The following is a 10761-nucleotide window of genomic DNA, read 5'->3' as shown; positions in this document are numbered from 1 at the left end:
TTAGTTCATTTCTTTTTGTCTCGTCTCCCTCTGGTGGTGGAAAGGAAACATGCAAACACCTTTTTTTTTTTCTCCTTTTTATTAAAAACTATCAAAAAACAAACAAAAAATCACAAAAGCTGTTTTTGGCTAAGAGAGGACTGCAGATGGTGTCACTAATAACTGCTCTGTAATAAGCTTTTGTCCCCTGTAGAACACCCTCACAGTTTGTACATTAAAAACACATCAGAAGAAAAGGAATGAGAATACGGGGGGGGGGGGGGGGGGGGGGCAACAGGTTCAGTCTAGTGGACGAGTTCAGACGTTCGGCAGAAAAAGAAAATCGAAATCTGTTAAAATAGGCGATTTGAAAGTGTCCGGCTCTACATCAGTGCTCCTCTGAGCTGTTGGCAGATGCTAGCAGCTAAACAGTGGCTCCACAGATACCTGCAAATTGTAGAACTAACATGATTTGAAAGGTTAGCATGGTTTAACCGCCATAACTGGCTGATGTGTCACTGATGCATCATGGCAGGCACTTAGAACAACCTCTCATATTAGAAGGTCTCATGAGTTAAAGAAAAAAAAAAAGATGCCTTTTCGACTCCTGCCCATAACGTTTAGTCTTTTTTTCCACTGGCGCCTTCACAAGCGCACACTCGTCCGTCCAACTAGCTGCCCTTAAATCCCAAATATACGGGTGTTTCAAGTTCCGCTCGTGTGAGGTCGGGTGTTTTGGTTTTATTACCTCGTTACGGTTGATGTTTGTTCTTTCAAAATCCAAAAGCATTTCATTAGAAATCCAACAAAGGGGAGGGGGGTCGAAATGAAGAAAAGTTCATGTGCAGATACAGGAAGGAGACATGATATACAGAATGCTTCAGTGTCCATCACAAAAAGTATTTCTCACATCCGACTTTTCTTACTGCGGTGAGAAGACAAACGCATTACAGACGAGACTGAGGTGGACGTCAGTGTTAACTGTTTCAGAGTCTCCACAGAAATGTGTCGGGCCTTCGTTCCTCTGCGGGCCACACTCGACTCAAATTTCCACATCGCTCTCTTTGTCGTTGTCGTGGTCACCATCGTAGAACTCGTTCGCCGCTTCCGGCCTGCAGAAGTTGAGACGGAAAAACAGGGAAATTCACAAAACGGCCGAGCGGCGACTAAATGTGCCGACTGGTTGTTTTGGGGACGGCCACATTTGCTGACCTGGTGTAGTTCTCCTCGGCTCCCCTCTCGTCGGGGTCGGGCTCGTCGTTGCGCTCGTAGCTCAGCATGTCGGATGGAACGTCGTGGATCTGGACGCTGGGCGCGTGGTTCAACATCTTCAGGTTTTCAAACACCGTCTGACGGATCTGCTCCAGGTACTGCAGCGACGTGTACACAGTGAGGAGGGCGTCTTTGTGCTATACAACTACCCATCGCTTAAAATCCACTTTTACCTGTCTTGAGTTCTGGTTTTCTATCCTGGTACTGACGTCAGGATGCAGCGTGAAGTCTGGAGAAAAGTACTCGAAATACTCTGAAGAGAAAAAGACAAACGGGACGTAAAGAAGGCCACCAGCCACCATCACAAAGCACCCTCAGAGGCAGAGTTACAAGGACCTCCAGCATTTTAGCTCTTAGAGAAAGATAGAGCCTATAAACCTGTCAGTAAATGGAGGAGCTTATTGTAGAGTGAGTTCAGTCATGATACCAACACTATTGTTGTGCTGCTGTGAGCTTCCAGCAGATGGCGCTACAGACTGAAAACACTCAACGATGTCGGCGTTTGTTTCCCCAGAGACTCGCTGATGAAGGAGGCGGTTCTACAAAACTCATCAAAACATGCCATCGAGGTACAAAATCATGCTACAAGTTTCTGGTATGTGCAGCTCACCGCTGTAAGGCAGCTCATCGCTGATGGACTCGTCCAATAACAGGGACGTCTCGAAGGTCCTACAACAAACGCACCACAGGCTGATGTCATTAAAAGTGACACATCTGGAACTCCATTAAGGACTTGTTATGCTCTCACTGACCAGCAGCGAGCCACGTTCCTCACGGTGTATCCTCCTCCTCCCAGAACCAACAGAGGGATCTTAAAACTCTTCACAAACTCCACACACTCTCTGAAAGACACACACGGATACATTTGTGTCGTGCAGATCTGGAATCAGAGCGGAATGCAGCCTTCGCTTTATTTGGTCTCACCCGTGTCCTCGTATACTGAGGTTGAAGCATCCCAGTCGGTCGCAGCCCAGAGAATCTGCTCCACACTGCAAACACACAAACACCGGCTCAAACAGTCACCTGACATTTACACACACACACACACACACACACAGAGTAATTAACTCATCCCTTCATGACAGCAGCTGCATCTGACTGACCTGCAGCACGATGCAGGTCGGCTGGTAGAAATCCACCACCTGCTTAATAACCGGCTGAAACAGCTGCCTGTAGCCTGAAATACACACACACACACACACACACACACACGCCTCCATGATGGTTGTGGAACAAACTAACAGCAGTAGACGCGATCAGATGTTTGCACTCACTCTGGTCATCGATGCCGTCTCTGAGAGGCACGTTGAGGCAGTAGTACCGGCCGCTCTCCGCTCCCACCTCATACATGTCACCTGCAGGAAACACACACACACACACACACCTCATCTGTTCATGTCCATATTTCTCAAACCAAGTTTTACGAGCCTGTTCCTGTTACCTGTTCCTGGAAAAAAGTAGTTCCCATATTTATGGAAGGACACGGTCATGACTCGGTCTGTCAAGTAAAAGGCTTCCTGGACGCCGTCGCCGTGGTGAATGTCTATGTCGATGTACAGAACTCGGGGGTGGTACCTGGAACAAAGAGTGGAAGAGCTGCAGAGAGACACGGCAAAAACACGGCGGGAGTTACTCAGAGGGACGTCGTCTTACTTTAGAAGCTCCAGGATACTGATGACGATGTCGTTGACGTAGCAGAACCCAGACGCCTGCAAACACGGAGGAAACATCTCAGTCTTTGACTTTTAAAAACACGAGCCTGGCAGAAAGAGATGTGGGGACTTTGGTCTCACCTCAAACTTTTTGGCATGATGCAAACCTCCGGCCCAGTTGATGGCAATGTCACAGATCTGGGAGAGAAAAGAAGAATCGGCATCAATGAAAGTTAATAAATACCAACCTGAACTCAGTTATTTCAGACTAAATAGAATAATAAGCTAAACTGCGCTTTTTTTAAAGTCTTTTCCACAGGTGTGGAATGAAGTGTTTCATGGGAGAGCGCTGAAATCAGAGGGGTGAGCGTCCGTCAGGAAGCAGGACGTTATGCCAAAGCACGCTGTGGAAATCACTGCGTTTGGTTTCCAACACATCGGGAAAAGCAAAGGTGGCTGTTTTTGTGTTGATACACTGGACACAGTCCAGATGCATCTGAATGCATCTACAACAACAAGGCATTCTCATCAGCACACACACACACACACACACACACACACACACACACACACACACACACACACACACACACACACACACACACACACACACACACACACACACACACACACACACACACACACACACACACACACACACACACACACACACACACACACACACACACACACACACACACACACACACACACACACACACACACACACACACACACACACACACACACACACACACACACACGCACACACACGCACACACACACACACACACACACACCAAAGGTCCAGAGGAAACACTGCGGACGTCTACATTCTCACATTCCAATCCCTCTGGAACTTCTGTAGAACATTTCAGAGCTACAGCGCATGTCTGAAAACAGTGTGTGTGTGTGTGTGTGTGTGTGTGTGTGTGTGTGTGTGTGTGTGTGTGTGTGTGTGTGTGTGTGTGTGTGTGCGTGTTACCTTATGGTTGAGCTGCGTAGCTCCCTGTAAAGACGCTCCTGTGTATCTTGAACAGAACTCAAACAGGCCCGGAAACACAGGACTGAAACAGACAAACACAGTTTTTGGTTTCGAGCAGCAGTGCTGACTGTCAGGTGGTGGAAAAGTAAAGTGGTGACATTTTTTCTCCAGCTTTTGTTTTCTTTGGAAGGAAAATGGGGCGAGAAACAGCGGAGCTCACCAGTCGTCTCCCACGTTGAAGGTGTTGAGGCTCTTGGTGAAGCCCTGCATGTTGTTGGGGCTGACCTTCTGCAGGAAGTCGATGTAGTCCTCAGAGTGGAAGCGGCACATGTCGTGCTGGGAAGCTTTGTATGGTTTGAACACCTGATAAGTAACAGAGAAATTGTGGTTTACTCATTTGAGTCTGTAAGAGCAGTTCAGCGTTGATGCTGTGGTTAAAAATCTCAACGAGCTCTGAGTCGGTGCTGCTCACCATCATTTTCTTGTACAGTCCGTAGTGCAGCACCAGGCTGTGAGTGAGAGACAAACGGTGGGGCTTCATGGGGTGGCCGGCACCTAGCCAAGACAAACAATATCCACATCATAAAGTCAGCAGTGTCCTCTGGGAGCAGCTGGTAAGTCCCACATCCCGCCCTGAACAGCTCAGTCGCGCCCTCGCCTTTTCCCTCCGTGTCTGTCAGCAACAAGCTGAGCAGCAGAATGCCTACACCCTCACCTCATCGTTGCCAAACCTCCTGACAGACTTAGATGTTTCAACTTTGCATGCACATTTTCTTAAAAAGCAGCTAGACGTAGCAACATGCTGGATAAACCCCTCTCTGGTGACTTGATAAGACAGCTTTGCGATTGTAAAAATCGGTCAGTGCGGGTTAATGTGTGGCTTTTTCTGACTCGTTGTGCCCTCTGATAACAGAAACAGATCAAAGGTATAAAAACAATATATATGATCAGTTTAATCAGGAATTCAGATTTTATTTTATTTTTTAAATGCAGCATATTAAGAAAGCAGCAATGACACAATCAAGCAAATGTGGAGTATTTGGGGTAAAGTGGGCAAAAGAGTAAAACATGACTGGAGATACAAATTTAACCCTACATATTAAACACTGATCCTGGTCTCTAATCACTGTTGGTATTTAAGCCACAGGGGGGAGAGGGAATGTTCAAAAGCTGGATAGTGTAGCTGTAGGACTGTCATCTTTCATGTGGGTGACCTGGGTTCAAACCCCCTGCATGAAAGGTATTACCTCCAGTCAGGGTCCTTATGCAAGACCCCCTTACCCTCCCAGTGTTAGTCGCTTTGGATAAAAGCTAAATACAGACCCAAAACATCTGAGGAGGGCAACAGGGAAATTCTTTCAAAATGAACCAGGACGGTTCTGTGGACGAGTGGCGTTCGGTGTGGAGAACACCACGTCCATCCACAAGGTCCGAGAGGTGGAGAATTTAATTTAGTATCTTTTTTAACAACACCACACGTTATAGACAAAGCAAAAACATCAAAGCAACACTGCTGGAGACGTTGTGGACACGAGGATGCCAATCACTCAGATTTTTGGGACATTTTGGGGATTTAAGTTTAACTTTGAGACAAAATTCAAGATAAGGGAGCTCTTATCTTATCTAAGAATGTTCCATTTCATTTTTTTTGGTGTAATAACAGACGAATAACTGGTTAAAAATAAAAAAACAAAAACTCATATGAACAATTATGCCCTTTTCTGTGAGATAGAGAGGAGCAATTTTCCAACAAAAACTAATGTGAATCTGAATCCTGCTCTCGTGTTTTTCAGTTGTAACGTTTCTAACACTTATTTATTACCTATTTAAGCATAGATATTGTTATGGAAATCTTACTGAGTGACACGGAATTCCATGTGAAAGGCACTTCTGTATTATCACGTTACAATACTCAGTAACAATCCTTTGGAGTAATTTAAAAAAAACAACTGAACCGTCACTGTACGAGGCTCAAATCAAACAGTGTTGCGCGAACACAACAAGCCAGACATTTAAGGAGACTATAATTAAATCGACTCTAAAACACGTTGCACAAAATGTGAATTGTATGGCAATGAAAATAAGTACATTAAGGTCTCTCCAGTCACTACAAATGACGCGAAAGTAAAATTAAATAAGCCACCCTCCTTGGAGCTGTTAGCATGCCGCTAGCTTACGTTAGCACCAGCTCCTATTCTAGGCTTGTTTACCGCTATAACCAAACTCACCATAATGAAAGTTGCCCACGTCTGGGTCATAAAAGTAAGATGTTCTGTTGGTCATTCTGAAAGCGATATCTCCCGACTGTCTACGAAATACTATTCCCGTTCCTGCGGCTCTGCCTGCCGCATTTTTCTTTCAATTAGCAGATTACCGTAAACAACAACGTGCTTGCGTCATCACACGGCGACAAATGGGACAGGGAAAGGAGGGGGTGTGGTGCGGGATGTACGGTACACATGATTTTAATTTGCTGAAAACACAAAGCATTACTGGAGGCTATTAAAGCCCACTGAAACATACACAGAGGCTTGCTTTAACTCTAAACGAAATTCAAATATTTTCTTTGGTAGTCAGCGTTTGAAAAACAAATGTGTTTGACAGAAAATATTCGGAAAATCTGAATAGTTTAATATCACGGATATTAATGCGGGTCATTTCTATTTTTGAGTTTGTTTTTTTTTGTTTTCTTTCAAAGAATTATCTTCCTTTTCGGGTGATTTAATGGCATCGGCTGTTGTCATGTAGATTAGATGTATTTTGCATGGACAGTAAAAAGTAGCTTCAGTGCGCACTTAAAGGGGACACAGCCTATTATAGAGACTTCACTTTTTTCACTTTAGGGCATATATTTTGGTGTCTTAAGTCACTACCAACTTAGAGGCTCGATAAAAACACAACCCAGACATTTTGTTTTGGGCCCCCTGTATCTCAAGATGTGCCATTCAGTGGGCGCTACAGTGGATGTAGGATCCTACAAAGGACTCAGTCCTTCACTCTATGAAATAGTAGTGATGCTGTTTTCAGCACGTTTGTTGTCAAGGTCAAAGTTGTTAGCACTGTAAGGTGCTCTGTCAAAAGGACAGCATAGCATACATTACCAGTGTAAATGGCCTATTGAAATTCTTTAGCTCTTACTTTTTACTTTGCTAATAAAATCAAATTTCATCATGAATTAGTTAGATTAACTGAAGAAACTGATTAGCTAATAATGCTCTACCAGTACATTGTTTAATGTTTCATGTCCTGAAAGAGTAATGTCATTTATTATTTTTTCTTTTTTACCAGTTGGAAGATAGTAATCATATTTCCTATTTGCCTTAAATGCACCGTCAGTATAACACTATAACAGTTATAACAGAACTCAGTACTTTCAAAATAAATACAGAAGAATGGAGCGACTGTGAGGCTCAGAGTTTATGGAGCTGATAAAGAGGAATTACAAGATTAATTCTCAGTGGTTTCAATAACCATTTTGCTGTGTTTGATTTAAAAACTCGAACTGTTCAACAGTTCAATGTCTCTTGACAGAATTGTGTCTTTCCAGTTGTCCACGGTTGAACTGCGGACTATAGAAATGTAAGTATTTGAGAGCAAAATTGCCAGTCAGCGTGTGGTCTGAACTGTCAGGCTATTTACTGCATGCTCTCTCATATCCTAATAAAGGTAAACAAGAGCTTTTTGGGTTTCATCCAGATCACAAATGATGGCAACCAGATTTTGTACATGTGGTGCAAACAGACATGCCCTCTGCTTCCAGTGGGGTTAACACACATACAGCAAAAGCCTAAAAGTTTAATGTCTTTCAAAGATGCTCCAACTGAAAGTTCTTCATAAGCTCCTGCGGGTCCTTACATCCGCCTGGCTTGCCTTGTCTTTGAGTTTCTCTCTGTCCATTTTCTTCCTCTTCTCTTTATTTTCCACAATTAAGAATAAAAATCTGTGTGTGAGAGTTTGATGGCAAGACCAGATGTGCTCAAGGGCTCTACCAGCATAAACTTATACTGAAATGTCATGTCTTCCCAAAGCATTGGTGTGTGGGGGAGAGACAGATAAAAAGAAAGAAAGAAAGAAAGAAAGAAAGAAAGAAAGAAAGAAAGAAAGAAAGAAAGAAAGAAGGAAAGAAAGAAAGAAAGAAAGAAAGAAAGAAAGAAAGAAAGAAAGAAAGAAAGAAAGAAAGAAAGAAAGAAAGAAAGAAAGAAAGATTATTAACATCTTGTGCCATTTCTCTACTCTCACACAAAGTCACCATCATACAGGCGTGTGCGAAACCATAGCACAAGTCATCTCTTGACATTAAAATAATAAAATAACATGCAAACTAAAAGCTTCTGCTGTCATGCCATTTAGGCATAAAGTAAATTTGAGCAGAAAGATTTTCAAATGTAAAGGTACGATGTACAAACTCAGAAAACCACTAGGTGTTGCACAGGAGCAGAAGACTCTTAACTCCAAAACAAACTAAGCCAAAGCCAAAAGTGAAACCTAACTTGAATTGAATCTAACATGAGTTAGCTTGAAGAAGGTGTGTTATTAAGAGGAGAAAAATGCAATGTAGGCAGAGGAATGAAGGCTCCACTATATCTCTACAGAGTAAGAAGTTATTTTTTGCTGTATAAAGGCTTAAAATATAGAATATTTGAATCTTGTTTAGTGAGTCAAATAGCAAGATTGAAATGCTTAGCCAATGACAATCATGGCTAAAGAATCTTCTTACCTACAGTCTGTATAAACATACAACCCATAGACACAGAATGTGTGATGGCTTGTCGACTGTTCTGCGTTAGAATGTCTGGATGTACGTTTGAATTTCTCTCTACAGCTTATTTGCTTCTTCTCTGTCTATCTCTGCTTCTCTGCCCCATGTTTCTGTGCCTGCAGCTAAACAGCAGTGCTTCTCTGGCTTGAATGGTTTATGTTTTATGTATTTCAAAAGTTACAGGTTACAGTAAGTTCAACGGAGATAAGCATTAGACAGGGATTGTGATTCTGTGTGTGATCCATTTGTCATGTTACTACTTTCATAATTGATCATTCATTTCCATATTCTACTTCAGGGTCTTTTAATTTATAAATACTGGTACTGGTCAAATGTTTATTCTACCATATCCACTAATTCTAAATGGGTAATAATCAATACACTAATACGATGTCTAATAGTGTATAAAATATAAAATATGTATAAAAGTGAAATGTCCCAGTGGACACAAACATTGTGTTACTCCCTGTCAGAGGACAGTTGAAAGAGAAGCTTTTGTTGCTAGAGCAAAGCAAATAGTGGTAGTGACTGTAGAATAATTTATAGAGCCATTTATGAAAGATACATTTATAAACTGCAGTAATTTTTCATTTAGTTTAGATTATACTTATTGATTGAACTTTTAACTTTTATTTTGAATTTTTTACTCCAATTTTAATGTAAAAACAAAAGATTGCTCATGAGAAGGCTGTTTGAATGGACAACCATCACTGAGAGTGAAGCCAAAACATCTTGATCACCCCAGTGATGCTATTGGTTATAAACTTAATCTTCTGTAGGTTACCAATGTTATGCTGATGATACCCAGCTCTATCTGTCATTCCCACCTGACGACCACACGGTCTCAGCACGAATCTCAGACTGTCTCTCTGACATATCAACATGGATGAAAGCCCATCACCTCCAACTTAACATCACAAAAACTGAACTTCTTGTCTTTCCAGCCAAACCAACCATACACCACAGCATCTGCATCCAAACTAAATCCCTATCTCTTGCTCCATCAAAGGTTGCTAGAAACTTGGGTGTCATGATTGATGGCCAACTAACCTTCAAAGATCACGTTACATCGGTTGCTCATTCATGCCACTTTGCATTACTAAACATAAGAAAGATCAGACCATACCTGACCCAACATGCCACCCAACTCCTGGTGCAGGCCATGGTCATCTCCCGCCTTGACTACTGCAATGCTCTCCTATCTGGTCTCCCAGCCTGTGCTGTGAAACCTCTGCAGATGGTCCAGAACACAACGGCGCGTCTGGTCTTCGATCAGCCAAAAAGAACACGTCACCCCACTGTTCACTGAACTCCACTGGCTACCCTTAGCCATCAAATTCAAGTCACTGATGTTAGCCTACAAAGTGCTTAATGGAACGGCTCCCATCTACTTGAATGCTCTCGCAAAGGCTTATGTCACAACTGGGTCCCTCCAGTTGTCAAAGGATTGTTGCCTAGCAGTGCCTACACCACGCTTAAGACAATCCAGACTCTTTTCATGTGTTGTTGGAATGACCTACCGAGCGCTACCAGAACAGGGGCGTCCCTGTCTATCTTCAAGAAATTCTTGAAGACCCAGCTCTTCACAGAGCATCTCCTATCCTAGCACTTACCCTGTACTTCCCTACCTCCTCTACCACACTGTACTTCCCTACCTCCTCTAGCGCACTTTATCTTTCTGTACTTCCCTCTATGCCTGCACTCTATCTCTACTCCATCACCCCGTCACCTCTGACAGAGTCTGACTTGCAGTTTCCTTCTATGTAGCTTATTATTAGCTTTGATGTTAGTTGTAATGTTATATCCTCATTTGTAAGTCACTTTGGATAAAAGCGTCTGCTAAATGCATAAACATTAATATAAACACAAGTTGGGCTGTCATTGTTGGCACCTGTGACAGACAGCTGCTATGAGCTATGTAGTGTAGTGGGGCAACCTCCGGCAGTCGACTCACAAGTCTTAATAAACTTCTAGATGAATCTTTTCTGTTTTAGATGTACGGTACTTAAGACAACGTGTGGTAAATGGACTTGTACTTGTATAGCGCTTTTCTAGTCTAACTGACCACTCAAAGCGCTTCACCCCACTCACACACACTCATACAGCTAATCATTC

General features: G+C 42.9%; 1 protein-coding gene across 1 annotated transcript; it reads right to left on the bottom strand.

Moving 5' to 3' along the window:
- Positions 1-60: 60 nt before the first annotated feature.
- hdac3 (histone deacetylase 3) lies at positions 61-6284 on the bottom strand. The gene is made up of 15 exons (XM_072396231.1): positions 6116-6284; positions 4360-4442; positions 4108-4250; positions 3888-3969; positions 3045-3101; positions 2905-2960; positions 2693-2826; positions 2526-2606; positions 2355-2428; positions 2176-2240; positions 2004-2093; positions 1862-1920; positions 1425-1504; positions 1192-1349; positions 61-1091 (listed from the first exon to the last, which is right to left on the bottom strand). The coding sequence occupies exons 1-15, from the start codon at positions 6168-6170 to the stop codon at positions 1022-1024; spliced, it is 1287 nt and encodes a 428-aa protein (XP_072252332.1). The 5' UTR covers positions 6171-6284; the 3' UTR covers positions 61-1021.
- Positions 6285-10761: the final 4477 nt, after the last annotated feature.

This window comes from Leuresthes tenuis, unplaced genomic scaffold (genome assembly GCF_036924035.1).
Source record: "Leuresthes tenuis unplaced genomic scaffold, fLeuTen1.0.hap1 SCAF_11, whole genome shotgun sequence".
NCBI lineage: Eukaryota > Metazoa > Chordata > Actinopteri > Atheriniformes > Atherinopsidae > Leuresthes > Leuresthes tenuis.
This window is presented reverse-complemented; position numbering and strand designations above follow the sequence as displayed.